General features: G+C 36.7%; 1 protein-coding gene across 1 annotated transcript; it reads left to right on the forward strand.

Annotated features, from left to right (window-relative positions):
• LOC140241422 (dimethylaniline monooxygenase [N-oxide-forming] 2-like) lies at positions 1–25,365 on the forward strand. The gene is made up of 10 exons (XM_072321153.1): positions 1–109; positions 1,181–1,326; positions 2,243–2,410; positions 2,818–2,968; positions 3,677–3,732; positions 4,180–4,570; positions 6,649–6,896; positions 9,461–9,682; positions 23,918–24,139; positions 25,231–25,365. Exons 1-10 carry the CDS (start codon positions 1–3, stop codon positions 25,363–25,365), a joined length of 1,848 nt encoding a protein of 615 aa, XP_072177254.1.
• Positions 25,366–25,431: the final 66 nt, after the last annotated feature.

Here is a 25,431-nt window from a genome sequence, read left to right on the forward strand (position 1 = left end):
ATGAAGACAGTTGCTGTCATTGGAGCTGGTGTCTCTGGTTTGGTGTCCATCAAAACTTGCTTGGAAGAGGGGCTCGAACCAGTATGTTTTGAGCGGACAAATCAAATTGGTGAGAGCCAATATGAGTGTATACTGATTTAAACCCACTGGTATATTTTTTATAGCTACATTGCAGAAACAAAGAAATAAGGGGTTGAGTATAAAATGCATGATTACAAACAAGAGAAACATTCATAATGGGAAATCACAATAAATGATATCGCAAGACGAAAGTGAAAACTACTAAAAACCTTTTAACATTAACTTTAAGATAAGAACATAATGATAAAAAAAAGATCATTTTTCTCAGAACAATGTACTTTGACAACAGATAACTCTTAAATACAGAGTATAGTCCCATTTGAACACATCACACATTTTCATGGTTGGTCGCTGTTCCTCTTATTGTATTGCGAATGTCTCATATGGACGAGTAAATACTGTCATTCATTTGGGACTTTTTTTAAATCTATTTATAACTGTTTTGCTTACGTTTTCAAGAGACTCTTATCCTAGTGATTTCTTAATTTAGGAATACTTCTTAATTAGACAAGACAGTACAATAAAATTCTTATTTCTTAAATTGATTTATTTTTTTACTTCTAATTTAATGTCACCTGTTCTGTTTTCCATCAGTGCATTATATGCACTGGAAGTAAGACAGAACAATTTGATTATGGCAACCAAATATACTTGTATATACATATACATATATATATATATATATATATATATATATATATGTTATATATATATATATATATATATATATATATACATATACATGAGGAATAAATCTCCATGACGTGTGAAGTTTTGTCAAAATTAATGGGGGGAAAAGTATTTTTCATGTCCGGGTGATATATAGGAATGCATAATTATGTTAATCCAAAATAATATTTTAAAAAAAAATGTTTGCTTCCAATATGGCTGAAATCCTCATGGATACCTCACGCATTTTTGAATAGCCAAATAAAAATATAACTAGAGACAGACCGCTGAAATATCTAATCACTTTACCTATAATGATTACACAGACAACAGCAGACAACGTACCAAATGATGATTGCAACATCTATACAGATTCTAACATTGTCTAATGACACATCATGTGATATTGTCAACCTACATCGCTGAGCAGGTGGTGTGTGGGTGTTCCCAGAAGAAGAAAGGACTGACCCACGTGGACCATCATGTATCTATACAGGACTCGTCACCAATATCTGCAAGCCAATGATGGCTTTCAGTGATTTCCCATTCCCACCTGAATGGCCGCCATTCTTACAGGTGATTAAAATAGTCTTCAGATATACAATTATGAATTTTGTTTTAATTTTCAATGTGAATTTCACTACGATGTGTATTTACATATTCTCAAGAAAATAAGGAACCTTTTCATAAAGATCGATCGGAAGATTGATTTTACGATTGATGAGATTCAAAAAAGTTACACTGGATCTGCTATCAAATCTGTGCTTTAAATCAAGCGTAAATATTTTTATGAAATAGACTTTCGTATCAGTATTGATTTTACGCTCGATTCGCTGAGTTCTGCTCAATAATTAGAGTAAGATCGAGCCAAACTCTTTATGAAACAGGCCGAAGGTATAATGAAATACAGTCATAAGGCCTACGCGTACAAAAGTTACAAAATACACAAAATGTGATTTAGCTAAAATATGTACGTGATTATATAAAACTTTCCTGATGTGAATATAAGAGCAATGGTCATTACATCGGTAATGATATACTTTAATCTTGCAAAGTTTATAGGGGAAACATGAGGGACCCAATATAATATAAGCAAAACTGTTTATTCTTAGGCCCTGATGTCAATAGGGGGAGGGAAAGTAGATAGAACACGGATAACTTCTTAAACCCAAACTACTGAGAGGAAAAAAAAAAGTCATGCAATACTATCACAAAACATTGAAACACATTGAAAAAAAAAAAGCAACTGAAGTTTTGGTGATTCAAAGGATGGTCATGGGCGCTACTTTCTTTAAAGCGTCACGGTGGCATAATGCATAGCATAGAAAATTATATTGTGGACCCCTTTACATTTTTCTTCACCCAACTGCAGAGGCTGAGAAGACTTTCTCTTTTTATGTACCTAAATCTATCTGCTTTATTTTTTTTTTTGAATAGATATTTGATGTACTGTTTATTGTGTTGTTATTTTTTTCATTTATTCACGCATCAGGGTGAGCATGTCCTCGAGTATTACAAAAACTACGCAAATCATTTTGACCTTCTCAAGAACATCCGGTTCAACACCAGAGTAATTCGAGTGGATAAAGCAGATGATTTTGAGAAAACAGGAAGATGGATTGTGAGATCACAATGTAGGGATGAAGATGTCAAGATAGAGGTAAGCCATTTATCCGTAACTTATATTTTTGCAATTCATTTCTGTATCGTATATATATATATATATATATATATGTGTGTGTGTGTGTGTGCGTGTGTATGTGTGAACTTATATACATGCATGCAAAATATATAGATACATAATTCATATTGTGAAGTATAATTCAAACAATCAAAAAGCAAATGTTTTCCTCAGGTATGCAGCTCACATGATGTTGAATGCTCTGTTTGCGTTATTTTCATTAAACAAAACCTGGGATATCGGTATAAAGTTTTAGTGCATGGTCATGTAAAGATTACATTCTCCTTTAAGCTTTCTTTTTTGTCTCCATTTGAGGCAGCCCTTTATTTTCTTCATCTTTGACTATGCCCTTTATGCCGAGGATTATAATCTCTCTCACCCTGCAGGTATTTGATGCTGTTATGGTGTGCACGGGACTCCATTCATCGGGCTTCGTTCCCGAATTCCCTGGCATGTCAGAGTTCAAAGGCCAGGTGCTTCACACCTGTCAGTTTCGCAGAGGATCAGATTTTAAGGACAAGACAGTTGTGGTTGTAGGTAATTCTCTCCAAACTTTTTAAAAGTCTTATCCCATCCATCTATGCTTTAACCTTGCAAGTATAGAACTGAAGGAATGTTCGAATGGACACCGATGGAGAGGAAGGGTATACTTCTTCATACGAAATTATCATTTTGTTCATCAATTATTGCACAGACACCGTAGACATTACTTTTTTAAGGGGTGCGATTCCTAATGAACAAAAATTGTTCATCAGAGGTCCCCTTTGGACGCTGCAGATTCTCTGGTCCAATGGGGTTATTGTGATCAATGAGTCTTAGTATTTGTGTACAGCTATGTTATGAAATATAAATCATAATAAGCAGGCCTATAATCATACAGAAAAGAAAAAAAGAATGTTGATATGCCATTTTGTATGTATTATTATTAATCTCAAGATAGTTCAACAATAATATTGTCGTTAATTATTTTATGTGCCGCAGTAATATGTTTTATTTCATGGAGTGCCCATGCATGTAAGGCAGGAGTATTATGAGACTGCATACATCAGAAAGTCCCGAATGCACTCCGCCCCATTATGTGGTCTTGTTAGGTTCCATAACACGAGCGTGGTACGTTTTATCCGTGATTTTACTGTCAGACATGACATAGTTTTGAACAATTATTACGAATGTTACTATAGTTATGATTATTATTACCACTATCATCATCATTATTATTATTATCATTATATTGTATCGCAACAGGTTCAGGCCATTCTGCAGGTGATGCGGCGGTTTTGTGCGCTGATCATGCTAAAAAGGTAACGATCGCATGTGATCATTGTCAGTTTCCAAGTCAGTAAAGGGATGTTAAGACATAAAAACAAAAGTGATTAAAAGAAATGTTTTATGTCACTGTTTTAAGTTAAGGGGAAATTTGTTTTCCTATTAACTTTTGATGGCTTTTTATACGAGTAATATTCTGTTAAAAGATGAGCCGTGTACCTGCGCGTCCTTTTTGTAACCTACCTTAAATACCTTATAACGTTGTCTTGATGAAACTGCTCAGGAAGTATTCAGAAATAAATATGGATTTTACAGTTTGGTATTCTTCATGGTGAAGAGGGACAGTAGGTCTACTTAAAACGTAAACAAAGGTAACAAAAAATATGTCATGTAGCAAGCAAGCAATCGTAAACTTTTTACATCACTCATTCTAATTAAATTGATGAATAAAATTGAGCTAAACCTCCATGGTGTGTTGACAGGTTTTCCTTAGCCTGAGGGAAGGGTCTTGGATTATTCCTCGTGCCTTTCACAACCAGCCGGTAGATGTTCTTCGCAACAGGAGATGGAGGGATGCCATCCCATCCTGGTTGGTCCGCCGGATGACGGACAGAACGATAAAGTCACTCCAGGACTGGAATAGTCTCGGCCTTCTAAGGCAGAATCCTCCTCACAAGGGCGTAGTCATGGTCAACGACCGCATCCCCATGGATATCATGAATGGCAGAATCAGCGTCAGGAGTGGCATTCAGAGTTTCCAAGGGTCGAAGGTCATTTTTGACGATGGGAAAGAAGTGGACGGGGTTGACTGCGTGATATTTGGGACTGGTTACACACTGAGAATTCCATTTGTTGATGATAGCATTCTCTCAGGTAATTTAGGTGTATACTAACAACACAGAGTCCTGCTGAAGTGCAATTACTTTCACTCTTAAGGCACACTAGTGTCTTTAGCGATTCCGAATTCTCCTCATCTTAAGTAAATGTTTGTGTGGGTTTTTTTTTTTTTTAACTCGGATACTCAGAGCTTTGATTTAAAGTAACGCTTTGTAAACTACACAAGCTGGAAGTCAAACATTCATGTCATAGGTACGTTTGTTATCCTACATTGGCATAAAGATACGCAAGTGACTAGTCTTTCGAATATGAATTCTTGATAAATTGTCTAGATTCGACGAAAGAATGATTGAATGCCAGGTTTTGGACAGAGATCGATTGCACTAAGAGATACCCATCAAGTCTATGGATATCAGAAGATTGCGCTGATTTTGAAATAAATGTCACTTGCATTATGCTTTTTTTATAACAATGCTAATAAAAAAAAAGGAATGTCACAAACTTATACGGGTTCACGTCACGAGCTCGAGACTGACGAGTCATTCAGCCCATGAGCTAAACTCTGAATGAAATTGCTCAGAATTTATATCATGAAAAACAGGCCGAGTTATACGGTCCATGAGCAAGACAATATGGGCAAATAAAGTCCATAAGCTAGACAAAGGGAAATAAGGCATGTAAGGCCCACAAGCTAAAATCTGTACACTAGGCAGATAAAACCTGCGAGCTCGACGGAATGAACAGCGTAATCTATCTGATAAACCAATGATGAGTGCGTATTCGTACAGGACGTCCTGATAATGGCATAAAGGAAAGAAAAAAAAAACACTACGGGAGGGAGCAGTTTTGTATCTCTATCGGTCATGATGGATCGACGCCTATCTTTTAATGTTTCAAATACGATATTACGATTTTGAGGAGAATATACTGTTTTAAAAAAAGAAAACACTAATCGACGATTTATCGCTGCAATATCAAATGCAGTCTTCAATTGAAAGCATTTTGTTTAGTTTCAGTGATGATAACATTTTTTTCTCTCTCTCTCATGACAATTCACGACAATCTGATATAGGATGATTTCCATATAAGAAAGTTAACTAATAAAGCTGTGTAGAAAAGGGAATCAAATCTGACGTCTGCCCCTCTTATCTTCGAGCTAGAAACGTGGCAAACATGACTAGCACACATCATTGGAAAATAAGATTAATTGGTAACAATTTCGCACCAGTTAGGGCGACGAAACTGCCCCTCCTAACATTGATCCCCCCCCCCATGCCATTATTGCAACACCATTACCCATAAGTGCGTTTTTTTGTTTTGTTTTTTATATATAGATGAATACTGCTTACTCTATCGAGCTCGTGCGCCTTGAGTGTCGAGCTCGTGACCCTGTCAACTCGTGGGTTGTATGATTCGTGGGTGTCGAGTTCGTGGGAATGACCCTGCTATACTTCCGCCAAATTAGGGCTCAATTCTAAATCCATTATGCCTACCCACACATCAGACAAGAACGAATCAATATACTTTATAGAACATAAAATGTGTTATTTAGTCGCTTGGAGAAGAAGTACAGAAATAGCTGAGATACAATATTCACATTTCCAAATATCACTGCTTAACAGAAACCAAAGCCCAAATATAAGTGTGGATTGAGTGAAAGCAGCAATGTTACTGGAACACATCGGTGAAAGTTTGAGAAAATCGGACGATCAATTCAGAAGTTATGAATGTTTAATTTTTTTAATTTTTTTTTTTTTTGCGCTGTCATTGATGGATTGGTTAAGGAAACTGTACAACTTTTTATGATTTCATTTTATTTACATTAATATAAAGAAAGTTAAACATATTTTCACTTTTCTAGCACAATGAAAGAGTAGTCTTCCTCTGTCCAGCAGTGACGGCACCGAAACTTTAAGAAGTCCTTACTTTTGAATCGATTGTCCATGATCGTCGAACTTTCACTCATGCGTTATACTACATAGTATTGCTGCTTTCACTCAATCCCAGTCTAATTGGGGCTTTGGTCTCATCTAATTCAATTTATACATAGTCTCGTGCATAGGAAAAATACGTGTAGGCCTACTTACTTTACTAGCTTGAATTCCTGCACACAGATGACTTGGGTCGACTAGATCTCTACCTTCATGTCATCCCACCACATCTGGCCCATCACACCATGGCAGCTGTTGGTTACGTCGTGGCTTTCTACGGTGGCACAGGGTCTGTTGCGGAACTGCAAGCCCGCTATGCTGTCCGGGTGTTCAAGGGAGAAACCAAGTTGCCCAGTCTGCCAGAAATGATGTCCGACATCCAGGCCAGGCGGGATAGAATTTTTAAACAGTTTGGCAGACATAAACTTGTGGTAGGGCACCTCATAGCAATCTTGAGCCACTAGGATCTACCCAAGTGAAAGTGCTTCCAACTGCAAGATTATATGCCTCACTATAGAGTCTGCTTGTTTAATTTGTCAATGTATTATATCCCGAGTTAGTAGAATCTTTCACTTCCCTTCTCAGTGAGTCTGACTGTAACAAAAAAAAAAACTGTTGTTTGGTTATCAGTCAAATGAAATAATCACGAGTAAACTATATACGAACTGTAAACTGCTCACCTCATTAGCCACTGCTGTGGCTATATCCTACATTAACTCAATTCGAGTCATTTGGTAACTTGAATCGGCCGTCTCGAGTCAATTCATGAACTAAAAAGTTAATGGTCAACACATAAGTCACCTCTTGCTCTCCTAAAATCAGTCATGGGCTTACCTATAGGAAGCAGTGGCGTAATTACCTACGGGGGGGGGGGGGCACGTGCCCCCCCCCCCCCAATCCGCTGGTAAAAAAAAAAAAAAAAAAAGTACCAAAATGGTAATTCAAGGGTTAGTAAACTGCTTTTTGATAAGATATTTTTCTAAGATTTCTTCTAACCATAATTAAAGAGGTATATAGTGTGAAACATTGTTCAAAAAGCCCGTAGCCGACAAAAGATTGTGATTCAGCGTGATTCCTGGTTGGCATTCTGAATATAAGCAGGATGTGCGCAGTGTACTCAGAACATCCGAACGGCAAAAAGAGTCGCTGCAATGTTGCGCAATGATGTAGAATGTACACCTTTGTACCTTACGCTTCGTTATATCAAAGCTAGATCATTGACTTTGCAGTGTTGCTTTACATACTAGTCTATATTAAAATGCCTTGCATTGACAATAATAAAACTTGACCTGGGCTATTCCTAACTTTTCAATGTATATAAAACACACACACACACACACACACACACACAATTAGGGGATGCTCTAAAGTGCAGATTTTGGACATCTTTCCCCCGCTTGGTCACTTCGACGCCCCCTCGCTGGTCATACCTCCCCCAATCATGAACATAAACCGACACCCTTGACAACCAGTGGCGGATCCAGGGGGTAGGGACGCATCGGGCGCCCCCCCCCCCTTAATTTCCAAAGCGGAAAAATATAGCTACAAACGGCAGTTTTGTGACTGTAAAATGTCAAAATTTTCAAGCTCGCTCGCGTCGCTCGCTGGCATTTAATCGTTATGCCATTTTCCTGATGTTGCTGCCAGTAATTGCCAGCAGTTGCGCCCCCCCCCCCCCCCTAATTTCCAATTGAAAAAATATTGCTACAAACGGCAGTTTTGGGACTGTAAAAATCTAATGTCAAAATTTTCAAGCTCGCTCGCTTCGCTCGCTCGCATTTTATCGTTATGCCACCCTCCTGATGTTGTGCCGGTAATTGCCAGCAGTTGCACACGGTGCGCCCCCCCCCCCCCTTAATTTCCAAAGCGAAAAAATATAACTACAAACGGCAATTTTGTGACTGTAAAACGTCAAAATTTTCCAGCTCGCTCGCTTCGCTCGCTCACATTCAATCGTAATGCCATTCTCCTGATGTTGCTGCCAGTAATTGCGAGGAGTTACTAGCAAGAAACGGCAGTTTTTGGACTGTAAAATGTCAAAATTTTCAAGCTCGCTCGCTCCGCTCGCTCGCATGTAATCGTTATGCCATTCTCGATCCTGATGCGCCCGGTGCCCCCCCCCCCTCCCCATAAATTCCAAAGCGAAAAAAATATAGCTACAAACGGCAGTTTTGGGACTGTAATATGTCACAATTTTCAAGCTCGCTCGCATATAATTGTTATGCCATTCTCCTGAGGTTGCTGCCAGTAATTTGTCGTTTCACACCGTCATTCCATAAGCCATGTAAGGAAAACTTACAATGTTGCTCAATGACTGCGCTGTGGAATGTATCACATTTCGTTATGTATTTTAGTCCCCATTAAGTTTGCAGACTGACAGCGCACGCACACACGCTCACACACACACATACACACGCACGCACCCCTCAAAATTACTTTTCCACGAGGTGCCCCCCCCCCCCCCAATGTCTTGACCCACGGTATGCCACTGACAGGAAGTCAATACCATGAATACAAAACTCTAAAATACAGATTGCATTCGGTAAACTCCAACTGAGGGATTGTCAATCAGATTCTATGTAGTACGTTAAAACAAAGCAGAATCGGCTCATAACACGATTGTTCAACTCCTGAAGCACTGTCATGATCATAAAATTTCCTCCTATTCTGTAACCCTGAGCTATTATACTTCAGCCCTTAAGGCAATGCAGCGATGAATTCAGACTTGCAGAAAGTTCATGATGATAAACGACTTAGGTACAGTTCTACGTGAAATGCAGAATAGGAATCCTTATCCCAAAGTTTGAAACATGCTGTTGATCCTGTTTCCTAGAGCTTGTAGAGCTGGGGAGGCTGTAGATTTACAATATCTCAAACAATTCACAATGTTCTCGTTCGAAGCATTTCACTTTTAGTTCCAGACTGATAAAGGTTATGAATATTGTAAATCTAATTCTTTTTTTCCTCCTCTGTTCCAACTGATTCATTTCAATAGATAGTGCCCTCCAAGTACCAAGACAGATTAGCGCGTGAAATCGGTGCCCTGCCAAGTCTGTGGAAGCTCCTCTTCACCGATCCCAAGCTTGCCTTCAGTTTCTACTTTCATCCAAATTATCCCCCGTGCTACCGTCTTGTGGGACCCCATGCCACGCCCGGCACACGAGAAGCATTCCTCCGTGGTTCTGAAGACCTCATGCATGGCGTCACCCTGAAATCGGTCAGGAATAAGAGCAAGTCATGTACCGAGGAGACGAGTAGGCCTGCAGGTGTTTCCAATTTGTTAATGTTATGTGTTGCCATAGTGAGCCTTATTTTGGCCTACTGGATGGGCAGGGTGTAATCACATGCAGCGAGTTGAGTTTGAGTTTGAGTTTGAGTTTAGTTTATTTCACCATGGGTCACTCACTTCAGCCTTCAATGGCTGTTCTTCTGTGAGTCCGTGAAGTAAAAATCATACAATTACAAAATACAACATTTTATACATAGTATAGGAAACGTTAAAAAAGAACAAAGAACAAAAACAAATACAAAACAAAAACAAACAAACACAAAAAAACAAATCATACACAATCATGCATATTACATGAAGAAAATGGGAATTAAGATACTGAATAAAAAAAAAATGTTTGATGCACAATGTTACAGTTCAATGCAAACAATTACTACGTATATAATTTATCCACCTTATTTTTAAATATAGAAAAAAATACACTTTGCTTTACATCATCTGATAAATTATTCCATAGTTTAGCGCCTCGATATGTTACACTACGTTTCTTGAAATTAGTTGAGTGTGGAACATCTAGTTTCATTATTCCTTTTCTCAGTATATAAGTCGTCTGTTTAAATGGAAATAAATTACATACAATTTGTGGCATGGTCCTATTTACAATTCTATACATTACATTCAATAACTGTTTATCACTTCTTTCAGTAAATGTATCTATCTTTAACTTTAAATTTGTCTGTATAAAATCAAATAATGCTTCACTTGGTTAAGTATCAGTTGAAGACAGGTGGATGTCATTGTTTTGTATGTTATGTGTCTAAATGCAGTCGCTATAGTCTACTAGTCCCAAGAATAACAGCAGTGAAGCTGCTACCCAGAAAATCAGTTATTCATTGCCACGTCACTGCTTTAAATACTTTGTAAGCATTCATATCCCTTCATCAATACTCTTTTCTGTAGGTATTTCATTTTCATAAGGAACAGATGAAATTCATTGTACCTTTGCGCTTCCTGCTTTCCTTATTCAAGTGCATTATCACATCGTGTCGTAGTAGAATACAGTTGTATCTAGTTTAATGTATACAAGTGTTCATACATTTCGCCTTTTAGTAGAACAGTACAATTCGATATTGATAATGTTCGATGGTGTATGTCAAATGTCATGAGGTGTAAATTTGGTTACGCTTTTCTATATGCAAGCAATGTCCTCCAAATAATCTGATGTGGGCATGACCCACAATATGTTCAATTCAACTTCTTTTTAATTAGTTCATTTTAAATGAAGAAGTTTACCACGTAATTTTTGACAATATGAATATTTACCTTGCCAGGCTAGTCTGTAAGTTTCATAATACTCGTGTAACAGGTAAAATGCATCATCACACATCGCTGCGAATTGGTAGTTACTGTCTCGATGGTTGTAAATTTCTTGTAATATTGTAAAGCGAGGTGGTGACCAAGGTACTAGTATTGATATCTACAAAACATCACATTCTTCTACATAAAGACTTAATTTCAATGTTACCCATGCATGAATGATTCAAAGGTATATTTGTTGAATTGTCAAAGAACTAAGAATGACCCCCCCCCCAAAAAAAAAAAAAAAAAAAAACATACCAAAACATTAGTGATTATTTAAGAATGAATTTTCGAATTTCTTGAATAAGAAAAATGTTAGGTAATGCAATTGGTTTATTATAGGTGATTTATCTCAAGATTAAATGAGAACATGCTTATAATCAAAACTTATTTTAAGAGATTTGATCATCTTGTAATATTTTCAATTTTCCCACCTTCTTTTTAGTCATGACAAACATAATGTCCCCTTCGTAGCTATCATAAGTGTACATCATTTTGATTATTCTCATTTGAAATCACTTTAACAAGGTAAATAATGTGACTTGGAAATGAATGTCCGTTAAATGTTAATTAGAAGTGTAATACTATCTTGATTATGTTTATTGGGGATGATATAAAAGACTATTTTCTTTAGATATTTTTCTCGTAAGCAAAGGCAAAATGTAAGAACCCATGTAAAACAAATGATCGAGCTAAATTTTGTCGTTAAAAAAAAATCAACCGGCCAAAATTTCTTTGAATCTGTTTGATTTTCGCGAAGAAATATGTACCAAATATGTAACAGAAAAGAAAAATGAACTTGGGCATGCCCAGAGGGATTATTGTAATAGATAATCCAATGAATTCAAAGATTATATTTAATCAATATGGAATTTGATAAATAACCTTATGAATATAACTGAAAAAAATGACAATGGAATAGAACCACTCGAAATTTAAGATGAAAATATAATAAGAAAAAAATTGCATAATTTACCTTTGTTCGATCGACACGAAATACAAATTTCGAGTTAAAATTAGGCCTAATCATAATCAAGATTATCTTAAGTCTCCCAAAGAGGGTACAATTTTTCTACCAGTAACATGTACTGATGTAAGTGTATTCTTGATAAAATGAAAAATAACACTGATTTTTGTATCAATGGATATTAAGGTAGTAAAATGTGCATTTTTTTTTTCATTTATGTTCCTTTAAGTGGAATTATGAATTATTATTTGAACAGCCCGTGGTGCAGTCCCTAGATATCAAAACTTCCAGAGTTACACACATCCATGAAAAAGACCGAATAAAGAAAATGACGTTAATGATGACAGACCAGTTCAGTTTAATCAACATTCTATGAATTTAAGATTAATTGACTTTTTAGATAAAAACAATATTCTTCATTAGATGTCAGTTTGGTTCAAGATGGCGTCATTCAAAAGCAACAGCTATATTAGATTTGACTTATAAAATCAAAAAAGCCATCGATGATGGAGAACATGCTTAAACCTATTTTTTAATTATCATTTATGATTTAACCAAAGTCTTTGAAGTCTTAGATGATTTAATGTTGCAAAAGTAATACCATAAGGAAGTCAGAGACACCTTAATAGATCATTTTTCAGGTCGTAAAGTTTCATCAAATCTCTAAGAAATTGGACTGTGGACTCCTATTAAATTAAGTACATGTATAATCAAAGATCCTACATGTAGGATTTTTGGTATAATCAGTTTTATGAATGATTTTATTTTTTTTTTTTTGATGGTTTTGGTGTGCAAATAAAGAAGTAATTTGATCAAAGCTGATATATTGATTTACAATATTGATAGAACTAACTATGAAAGACGGACATTGAAAGAATTTACACAATTTGCATTTATGTCATACGCGAGAATTAATACAGTAGTGTTTTTAATACGTAATTCTTAGGGACGTTTGTTGATGAAAACAGATATATATAGAATCACATTTGACAATTACTGTAAATCTATGAACAAAGATGTTGATTCTTTTTCATAAAGGTGGCAATTTCTTCCACAACAAATCTCGAGACCTGATATCATTCATTTGTTCCATGCAGTGTTCATTATTTAAATATCGTTTGGAGTTTCAGAGATTACTTTAGAGAAAGAAAAATATATAAAGCGTGTGTTAGCGAAGTATGAAAACGAGCTGTTCACATTATAGATGTACCTTCCACCCCCACCAGCACACATCTATTCTTAAAATGTTGATATTGACTGATAATGAAACAATATCTTTGGAAATTGCTGAATTCATGTTCAAACAGCTGTATGCGTAACAATCTTTTACCTGAAGTGTTCGATGATTATTTCAAGTTGAATTGTTCTACTCATTTCAGTACTAGAAATGCCCAAAATATCCATCACCCATGGAATCGAAGACACAATGTAACCTACGAGATTTATAGACTTTTTATATGTCTTTCCTGCTTCTTCTACTGTTATTATGAGTGATTTTAATTGCTGTTATATTTTGTATATCAAACCTGTTAAAAACTTTTGTCCATGGGATCACTATCAACAAGCCTCTATTGTGTGCTCTTTGATTCCGCCACTAAAATGTGCATGTTTGGTATCTGTTTGTCTGATCAATGTCGTTGTTGTCATGCCTGGTACATGTATACGTGAAATGAATATTATTTAAATTATTCACATCAATTTTGGCATGTCGATAAACACTACCTGTCTCTATCTGAATGTCTAAACAAGTGACCAAGGCAACTGAGAGATTGCACAAGTTTTGGGTGTTGTGGATGGTATATAGCCTACATACAAGCAGGCGGAATCATGACGTGTGGTGTGTGTGATGGAAGCAGACCTGTATCTTTTTTTTTTTTAGATACAAAAATAAAAGTTAAAGCTTGTCTGTACATTCTTGAATATAATTCTGCACACCAAGCACATGTGGCCAGAAAGAGAAATCAATTGTACGTTTTACAAAATCCTGAGGCGAGGATTCTACACGATATTCTGTTTGCATTTCTTGGACATTTCTTAGAAATAAATAGAAATTAGAAATTATTTTTTAAAGAGAAAAAAAGACAGTTGCAAATATGTGCTTGTCTCCCTATTCGTTTCATCTCACAACACATACGACTCTTCTTCCTCACGTCCGTGAGGGATTTTGTTTTTGTTTATGTTGTTTTGTTATGTGTTTGTTTTTTGTTGTTGTTATTGTTGGTTGTTGTTTTTTTTTGTTTTTGTTTTTTTGTTTGTTTTTTTGCATCTCTAAAATTGAAATTCACTGCTCTGGTGGAATACAGAGAAAATTTTCAATCAAATAAGACGATATGAAAGAAGAAAAAGGAAAACCCAAGCAAACTGAAGTCTTTTACTGTTGAGTGATTAAACAGATTTTTTTTTTCCAAACAAACACCCACAAATATAAAAACAACGGAACAAACAAAAACAGACACAAGTTAGACGCATAAACATTGATTATGTAAGGGAAGATGAATACCAAAAAAAAAAATCTGTTCAATAAAAAAATAGTGCAATCATTCATCCACATTTTTCTTCCTCCAGCAGTCTTCTTTATTGAATATTATTTACTAATTAGGTCCAACTTCTTTACAAAAATATAAATTCTTCCAATACATAGTTCATGACGAATAACTACCCAGCACTGCTCCCATGGCAGCATTTTTTTTTTCCATTTTCCTAACCATGCCACATATACATATTTCTCTATGAAAAAAGAAAGGCACAAATTTACAAACCATACTGTATTGCATTATCATGTACTTGTATATAGTTCCAGTAGAAATTTTCACATTCTGAAAATTTCATGCCATTTCTTTAAATTTCCATTCCAATATGACACACACATTTTAAACAAGTTCACATAAATATACACATAAACATACAATTGACTGCATTACACTCGGAGCAATTGAAATGTCAATTTTAACATATGATGTTAATTGATAAACATATCTGATGCATAGAATTATTAATTGCATTATATACTTCATAAGTTTCTTGAGTTCTTGGGTCATTCATACATATCTTGAGGTATTCAATTGGTGCACTGTCATTGTGTACAATGGCTTTTGACACTCTTTGGTCGATTTTTTTTCCGTCAACAAAATGTTGGTTGGTTTAAAAAAAGGAAAAAAAAATAAAAACTCATGAATTGACATACTTCAACCCAAGTATTCACCCAAGTATTCTATACTTTCTTCATGAATAGCATGTTTACATTGGGCTGAAGTTGCAATCTCATGTACCAGTATCTTTTCTTCCTAAACGTTCACCAGTTACCTCACAGCCCAGCCAGAGTCGCACATCCTCAATAAACTTTATCTATTTCTAAACTGTAGACAATGGCACTATCTATTACAGAACTTGTGAAAGATTATGTCATTTCCTTTGTGTTTACAGTCAGTATAACCATATGCCAGGCAAGATTTCGGCATCTTGTTTATCTCTTTTCAACACGGTAACACAATTTCAGTACTCTCAGCATCTGGCAAACTCTGGCAGTGTCCATCTTGCTCAGTGATTTTGCCCCACTTGAAAACGGTGGACAGATGGTCAAAGAAATGTTACATGGTTCACCCTCCAGCGATAATAAGTGACCTCTTTGTTTTTCATTGACATTGGATAAATGAGAATGTACGAAACTGTGAGTTGATTAATGGAGACCACCAGTTAATTTTTCAGACTTTAACATTTGAACAACTATAAATTGGCTACACTGGGTACAGTTTCAGAATTCATGGAGATTGGAATGAGGAGTAATACAGTTTTCAAAATTCATATCAAATCACAGTGAACAAGGATGATGACATGGCTGCTTCACATAAGAATGTATGATTAGGTGCTTAGGAAAGCAAATCAAAAGAAGAAACCATGTTAAGCGAGTGGTAATGTTTTGGAATTACACTGATGCATTTCTAGAATAATTATGTGAGACTCCTTTATAATCATCCTTGTTCAGTGTAATTTCGACATGGGTTTTTCACAGAATTGATTTATCTGCTCAAGGACAATAAATTCCACAAAAAAATCTACACATGATAATACTGATTCGTAAACCACTTGATGTGAAATCGTATATATTGTCTGGAATGCCCCTTGAAGAGAATGTCATGGCCAAGAGGAAATGCAAATAGATGACATCATAGTGGACTACCATTCACTGCTCAACAAAAATTGCACATTAACCAGTTACAACACACAATGGTATATATCTTTTTTAGTGAATGTCACGTCACGAGCAGTGGACCAATCAGGTAGCAAGAATCTTTACAGGTGTTGAACTCAATATCATGTCTTTAAACTATTGACACAGATATGGGAATGAGCATGATTATGCATTAGTTGAACTAACACCCTGAATACAGCTTATTCAGATTGCACATGAAACCAATGTTTCAAGTTGTCTGGTAAAGCAGAACACTTTCAATTGTAAATAGAGCTTCTACACTTCAAATATAATAAATCCCAGTACAGGCGTTTTTGTTATCAATGAATAGGGCCATTAATTAATGGCTGCCCACTACTCCACAATGAAATACCTGACACAGATATTTTGTCATGTTTGCCAACTGCTGGAGCATCATGGTAGTGAAAGGAGTTATACATACTGCACATGCATCATACATGTCTCTTGATGGAGGCCCCTCCCTGGTGGATGGCAAACATACTCATCTTCAGCAACCTGTCGTCCTCTGTTCAGCACAAATTTGGTCCATCCTCCAAATTACACTGTTGACTACATATTTCTTTCACTAAACATACCCGTACATTTAGATGTCACCATATCCTGAATGAATGATTGATTCATCAGTAAAATATCCTTTCAACACAAGCAGCCTTTGCAACAATTCATTAAAATGGCTCTAAGAATGCCCTTGTTATCACCCAAATAACCGTGCTGAGTTAGGACATACCAAAATTCATTAAGCAATTATCCATTTGGCATACAGTATGATCATCGACTAATAATAATATTCAGCTTTTTCCTTTTACTAAGTGAATTTGAATTTGTTCTGTCAGTAACTTAACTTTTTTTTTTTTTTAAATAACATGGGATACAAGACACCAGAAGGATGCTTACCGGTACTTACTCTTGAGAAAAATTTTTGAGGGATAGATTCATCTCTATCCAAAATGACAGATCTTTCATGATTGTCATATAAAACTTTGGGGGGAAAAAGAAAAAAAGAAGAAAAAAGAAACATTGCTACAAAAGCATTACACAGTCTAGAAAATGGTTACAACATACATGAACACGTACAGCACTTTGTGCACTTCCTGATGCTTTGACAAATTTCCCTGAGTGACCAACACATAAAAGAACAGCAAAAAAAGTTGCACTGGAATGCAGATTTGCGCTGGGAATCCGGAGTGTGAGCTCCATGGCTATGAATTAACTGTGCATAATTCAAATGTCTCATTTTCACAATCTGTATGGAATTTCTCATTTGAGGTAGGGCAGTTATCGACATTATGTGCCAGTAATTTTTATACAGACTTTTTTTTTCAGGAATATCACTGATCCATAAAACTAAGCCATGAAAACCAGTGATATTTTTACACAAATGTCAATATCTATAACATGAAGTAGCAATATTTCATTCTCATTAAAATCAATGCTGATAAAAGATCCTGATAAAAATACAGAGCGTATCAAAAACAAAAAGTAATCCAAATTTGGAGGGCAACTCTTTCATAATTGTCAGGTATGGAGAGCACATTGTTGGTTGTGAGGAAAGAAAAACTCTTCCCCTTTCCATTGATATCTAATTGTGTTGACTAATGTCATGCATGACTGAGCACATGAACTTTAAAGACAATGACAAATTGTACTTTTTCCAAGTTTGGGTGTCACATGAAGGAACAAAGAATGTCTCACTGAATGGATGAGATCTTTCAAAGAAAGTGATCGAATAAATAGGCCAGCTTGCACGACTGCAGGTTTGTTTTGAGGGTTTGTGTTTGGGTTCATTTTAACATTTTATGGTCTATAACCTTTAACATGGCCACCTGTCTGATAAATTTTTCTTGGCTCATATTCAACACATAGCTTGCAGCAACAGATTATGTCTTGAATATGAAGAGAGTAAAATGAATAATGGGTTAACCCTAAGTGGGAGTGACTAAGTTATCAACAACGTGGTCATGTTGAAGGTTATGCACCATAAAAGGTTACAAGAAACCCTGAAAACACAAACCTGCAGTCATGCAGGCTGGCCTGTTAATTTAACCACTTTCATTGACAGTCCTCAACATTCATCTTGTACCACAAGGGTCAGTGCTTGGCCCTTTGTTTTTCTTAATTCATATTAATGATGTTATCAATTCATCTAATGTATTTTCTTATTCACTATTTGCAAATGATACTAGCTTGTTGTTATCCCATAGAAATATTACTACTCTAATGGCCATTGCAAATGCTGAAATCAAAAAAATTACTTGACTGGTTCTGTTGTAACAAGCTGTTGCTCAATGTTCAAAAGACAAATAATTGTGTTATCTTTAGATCCAGAGGTAAGAAAATTCCTAACAATGTTGATCTCCTGAAGGTGGGTGATCACAGTGTTGCACGAAGTGAACATATATGTTACATTCCTTGGTGTTATTATTGACAAATATTTGACCTGGAAACCCCATATACATGTAGATGCTATATGCACTAAAATTTCTCGAGGTGTTGGTGTGATAAGTAGATTGAGATTTATCCTACCTAGGAAGGTCTTAGTTATGCTTTATAACAGTATTATTCTCCCTTACCTTACCCATTGTAATGTTGCATGGGGTAACATTTTTAAGACTTACATTGATAAACTCAAAGTATTACAAAACAAAAATATTCGGCTTGTCACCAGCTCCAGCTTTAGGGAACTTTATAGTCGGCCATCATTCCTTACGATGAAGTTGCTCCCCTTTGATGAACTTGTGTCTTTCGGTAGTATGATGTTCATGTTTAAACTCCAAATTTGTCCTCATAAGGTATGCCTCTTAAAAGGCCTATTTTCTTGTAACTCCCAGATTCATACTTACAACACACGTCAAAGAAACCTTATGCATCACCCTCGTGTTAGGACAAATGTTGCATTCCATTCCTTCCAAATCAAATGTATTAAAGATTGGAACCAGTTACCGGCAGACGTTAAGGACAGTACCACTGTTACTAGATTCACTAAATCATATCTACTCTCTAGACTGAAATAGGTTAGCAATATCATTCTATGAAGATGTACCACTGCTACAGAGGAGGCTCGGTATGTTTATTGTGCCAGACGTTTTGTCATCACTTATTTTCTTTTAAAGGTAGAAATTAACCGCCCTGGGAAGTGTATTTCATTGTGACTGATGAAATCAGTTTGCTTTTACCAGGTTTTGTTATACATTGTATTGGATCTATTTATATCAATTTTCCTCTGTATAGTGCTGACGAACCACTCTGTGTGTGTGTGTGTGTGTGTGTGTGTGTGTGTGTGTGTGTGTGTTTCTGGAACATACGCTCACCACTATGTCTAGAAGAATTTAACCACACTTAGTTCTTGGGTGAAGTACTAAGGGACAATTATTCGAATATAATGTGGGTAAGATAAGCTTATGTTCAAGGATCAAACCCTAAAAATTGATTGCTTATGCGATAAGCTTATGTTCAAGGATCAAACCCTAAAAATTGATTGCTTATGCGATAACTTAAATCTATAACTTTATTACTTCTATCACATTATTTTCCCTTTAGTAACCCCTATCTCTTGGCATCTATGACCGCGAGATTGCTCCTGAGACGTTCAGATGCACTGCAACGTTTTTCTGTTGATTGTGAGGCAAAAAAACCCCAACACACTTGCTGAGATCAACAAACTTAAGGAAGAACTTGGCTAGCATGGCACACTGGGTATGGTTTTTCTTCAGTCTTGAGAGGTAATGGAGAGGTCTCATCTATAAATCAAATTTCTGTCCATTGAGAACAGAGAAGAGGAGAGGAGGAACAGAGAAGACGCAGAAAGAGACCGGAGAATGGACTTGTCCCAGCAACAACTGCTACAGCAAAATGAAGTGATTATGACAATGCTCAAGAACCAGAACAGTGAGCAATTTTCAAGAAATCAAAGGAGTGGTTTCAGCCTACAGCCATTAGCATTTAGTGTTTAAAGCAAATGTACGTATTGTAGGTGGAAAACATCATTCATCAACTCTCTGGAGGTAAAAAGCACTTCCTGATGCCGGCTTTTCGTAGAATTACCCGTGCTGACAAAGACCCTCATTTAATTCTAACTGTCTTCATGCATAGCTATATCAGCTGACTATATGGGGGTCGCCTGGTAGAAACTTCCCACTTCTTCATGTACTTCTTTATGACCCAATTTTGAAGTGTTCTTCATGAAATTAACTCCCGAATCAAAATGTGGCCATAATGTTGAGTTAAGTTTGTAACCAATAGTAACAGTAATCATATCACTTGCAGATGCACATGCTCACTACTCTTTCCCATATTTCTTTTTCAAATAGAAATTGCCTGCATGGCAATGGGAGTGGGCAAAAGACTGAACATATGTTGTTATCAATCTGTAGAAAGGCTTCCCCTCCGCCATTACAATAATACAATCTTTTCGAATACTTTGACTAGAGATAACTTTGTCCCCAAATGGCTTTAAACAAGCAATGTATCAGAATTAATGTCAAAATGAAAACATTTGTGCAAACATATGCAACACTGGATTGACATCTATGTACTGACATATGAAGGTCAAGTAACTAATGTTCTCTGAAAAACTTGTTTTTCAACTGAATGGCTTGATATTGATTAGGAAAGATAACAGCAGCCCTTAAATTCTATTGAACACTATGATTTGTACCATTTCTAGACTTAGTGGTGAACGTATGTTATGTGGACTAACGGCGGACAAAAATGTGACAGTTTGGTCAGTCCATGTAACATACATTCAGCACTAAGTCTAGAAGAATTTAACCACACTTAGTTCTTGGGTGAAGTACTAAGGGATAATTATTCGAATATAATGTGGGTAAGATAAGCTTATGTTCAAGGGTCAAACGATAAAAATTGGTTGTTTATGCGATAACTTTAATTTATAACTTTATTTCTTCTATCACATTATTTTCCGTTTAGTAACCCCTATCTCTTGGCATCTATGACCAAGAGATTGCTCCTGAGACATTCAGATGCACTGCAATGTTTTTCTGTTGATTGTGAGGCCAAGAAAACCACACCTGCTGAGATCAACAAACTTAAGGAAGAACTTGGCTAGCATGGCACGCTGGGTATGGTTTTTCTTCAGTCTTGAGAGGTAATGGAGAGGTCTCATCTATAAATCAAATTTCTGTCCACTGAGAACAGAGAAGAGGAGAGAAGGAACAGAGAAGATGCAGAAAGAGACCGGAGAATGGACTTGTCCCAGCAACAACTGCTACAGCAAAATGAAGTGATTATGACAATGCTCAAGAACCAGAACAGTGAGCAATTTTCAAGAAATCAAAGGAGTGGTTTCAGCCTACAGCCATTAGCATTTAGTGTTTAAAGCAAATGTACGTATTGTAGGTGGAAAACATCATTCATCAACTCTCTGGAGGTAAAAAGCACTTCCTGATGCCGGCTTTTCGTAGAATTACCCGTGCTGACAAAGGCCCTCATTTAATTCTAACTGTCTTCATGCATAGCTATATCAGCTGACTATATGGGGGTCGCCTGGTAGAAACTTCCCACTTCTTCATGTACTTCTTTATGACCCAATTTTGAAGTGTTCTTCATGAAATTAACTCCCGAATCAAAATGTGGCCATAATGTTGAGTTAAGTTTGTAACCAATAGTAACAGTAATCATATCACTTGCAGATGCACATGCTCACTACTCTTTCCCATATTTCTTTTTCAAATAGAAATTGCCTGCATGGCAATGGGAGTGGGCAAAAGACTGAACATATGTTGCTATCAATCTGTAGAAAGGCTTCCCCTCCGCCATTACAATAATACAATCTTTTCGAATACTTTGACTAGAGATAACTTTGTCCCCAAATGGCTTTAAACAAGCAATGTATCAGAATTAATGTCAAAATGAAAACATTTGTGCAAACATATGCAACACTGGATTGACATCTATGTACTGACATATGAAGGTCAAGTAACTAATGTTCTCTGAAAAACTTGTTTTTCAACTGAATGGCTTGATATTGATTAGGAAAGATAACAGCAGCCCTTAAATTCTATTGAACACTATGATTTGTACCATTTCTAGACTTAGTGGTGAACGTATGTTATGTGGACTAACGGCGGACAAAAATGTGACAGTTTGGTCAGTCCATGTAACATACATTCAGCACTAAGTCTAGAAGAATTTAACCACACTTAGTTCTTGGGTGAAGTACTAAGGGATAATTATTCGAATATAATGTGGGTAAGATAAGCTTATGTTCAAGGGTCAAACGATAAAAATTGGTTGTTTATGCGATAACTTTAATTTATAACTTTATTTCTTCTATCACATTATTTTCCGTTTAGTAACCCCTATCTCTTGGCATCTATGACCAAGAGATTGCTCCTGAGACATTCAGATGCACTGCAATGTTTTTCTGTTGATTGTGAGGCCAAGAAAACCACACCTGCTGAGATCAACAAACTTACGGAAGAACTTGGCTAGCATGGCACGCTGGGTATGGTTTTTCTTCAGTCTTGAGAGGTAATGGAGAGGTCTCATCTATAAATCAAATTTCTGTCCACTGAGAACAGAGAAGAGGAGAGAAGGAACAGAGAAGATGCAGAAAGAGACCGGAGAATGGACTTGTCCCAGCAACAACTGCTACAGCAAAATGAAGTGATTATGACAATGCTCAAGAACCAGAAGAGTGAGCAATTTTCAAGAAATCAAAGGAGTGGTTTCAGCCTACAGCCATTAGCATTTAGTGTTTAAAGCAAATGTACGTATTGTAAGTGGAAAACATCATTCATCAACTCTCTGGCGGTAACAAGCACTTCCTGATGCCGGCTTTTCATAGAATTACCCGCGCTGACAAAGGCTTTCATTTAATTCTAACTGTCTTCATATGTAGCTATGTCAGCTGACTATATGGGGGTCGCCTGGAAGAAACTTCCCACTGCTTCATGTACTTCTTTATGACCCAATTTTGAAGTGTTCTTCATGAAATTAACTCCCAAATCAAAATGTGGCCATAATGTTGAGTTAGGTTTGTAACCAATATAGTAATCATATCACTTACGTGCTCACTACTCTTTCCCATACTTCTTTTTCAAATAGAAATTGCCTGTATGGCAATGGGAGTGGGCGAAAGACTGAACATATGTTGCTATCAATCTGTAGAAAGGCTTTCCAAAGTTTCCATATATGGTGCTGATCTTATTGTGTCTGTATCTTCTTTTTGAACCAATATTTTTGCTGAATAGACTTTGAGTGCAATGATATTTGTATGCATTGTGCATATTCCTATCATTGACTTGCCTTATTGTTATGTTTGTGGGTTTTTTTTACATGCTGCATACTGCTGTAATCGGTCTCAATTTCAATTTCTCACAATTTTCCTTTTTACAGATTTATTTCTTTTGTGAAAAAAGTGTTATTTTTAGAGGCCACTCAAATAGTGCCAGCCATTATTTATTCAATTGTTATCTTTATTGTGCCATAGAGGTTATCTTATTTGTCTACTTTTTTTTCTGTTCTCTATATTGACATCATGAGATAGAGAGAGAGAGAAGAAAAAGAGCTATACTGACAATTCAGGCCAAATACTTAAACTGAACCCAACGCAGACCATTGAGGCATATATACATTTTGTTTCTACCATAAATGAAAACACCACTTATTTATTCATTAATTTTTTATTCATTACTTAATGTAATTCCTGTTAAATTTAAATTTCCAGAAATCGAAATGCTGGAAGCCTCCAAAAGCAAGAAAACTGAACAACCAGCCATCAACACCTACACCAACCTTCAAGGAATCAGTGGTCCCAGGTTTCTACCTTGGAGATGCTTGCCAACCAAAGAGTGACCACCAAGACACTTTCAGTGATCATAGCTATGCCATAATGGATTCACCACAGAAATTAAAGCGGAAGCTAGATGAAACCGTTATCAAGTTGGATGTAAGAAGAAACTCAAAATGCAGCAGCAGAAGGCAAGATGCTTAATACAGAAAGTTGAGAGTCTGGAAGATGTCATTGAAACCATTCATGAGGAAAACCTGATTTCAACGAACTGTGCAGACATACTACAAGGTTCTTTCAGTGGTGTGCCTAAGGAAGTCTTACACAAGTTCTTAAGAGGAAAGAAGGCAAAGGAGCAACTGTATACCCAGAGGAACTGAAATCTTTTGCAATGACTCTGCAGTTTTATTCAGGGAAGGCATACACGACTATGTGCGCAAAACGTTTGATCTCGCTCTACCTCATCCACGACAAATCAGACAGTGGTACAGCAAAGTTGATGGAGATCCTGGTTTTACAAAACAAGCATTCTGCTCACTGAAAGCACGGGTTGATCGCAATAAAGCAAAGGGGAAAAGCTACAGTTGTGTCTGTTATGCTAGATGAAATGGCGATTCGGAGGCATGTCGAATATGCCAATGGAAAGTTCCAAGGCTATGTGGACGTGGGCACTGGAAGCATGATGATACAACTCCAGTAGCAAAGGATGCCTTGGTGCTAATGACGGTATCGGTAAATGAGTCCTAGAAAATTCCCTTTGAGTACTTCCTGATCGATGGAATGATGGGTACAGAGAGAGCAAACCTGGTATGAGAGTGTTTTCTTTGTCTCCACGATACTGGTGTTGAAGCAGTGTCTCTTACCTGCGATGGCCCTTCCTGTCATTCTGCAATGATGAAGTCACTGGGGGGCAACCTGAACATCCAGGGGATGGATCAATCTTTTCCCCATCCGGCAAACTCAAATGTTCATGTGCATGTCATCTTAGATGTTTGCCACATGTTAAAACTTCTTAGGAATTCATTCGCAGATGGAGGGATTCTGAAAACATCGGATGGTCAAAGCATCAAGTGAGAGTACATAGAAGAACTAAACAAGCTTCGACAGGCAGAAGGCATCAGGCTTAGTAATAAACTGAAAAGTGCCCACATCTGTGAACCCAGAAGGCAAGAAATCATCCACCTATTCATTCTGCGGAGCTGCTCACTACATAGACAAAGTGTCTGTCCTTTGCAAAATTTCATCTTCAGGCAAGAAGAATTCATCCTGAAGAATGGACTCTGCTACGGTTGTTTGCAGAGAGGACAGATTATGAGCAGGACTTGTCGAAGCAGGCTGAGATGTGCAAACGGCAAGGGAGAACATCCTACGCTACTCCATGGTGACACCAGACAGATGTTCAGCACTGACAGCACAAAGACAGACACACAGACAGGACCTGACAAACCAAC

This window comes from Diadema setosum, chromosome 18 (assembly GCF_964275005.1).
Source record: "Diadema setosum chromosome 18, eeDiaSeto1, whole genome shotgun sequence".
Lineage (NCBI taxonomy): Eukaryota > Metazoa > Echinodermata > Echinoidea > Diadematoida > Diadematidae > Diadema > Diadema setosum.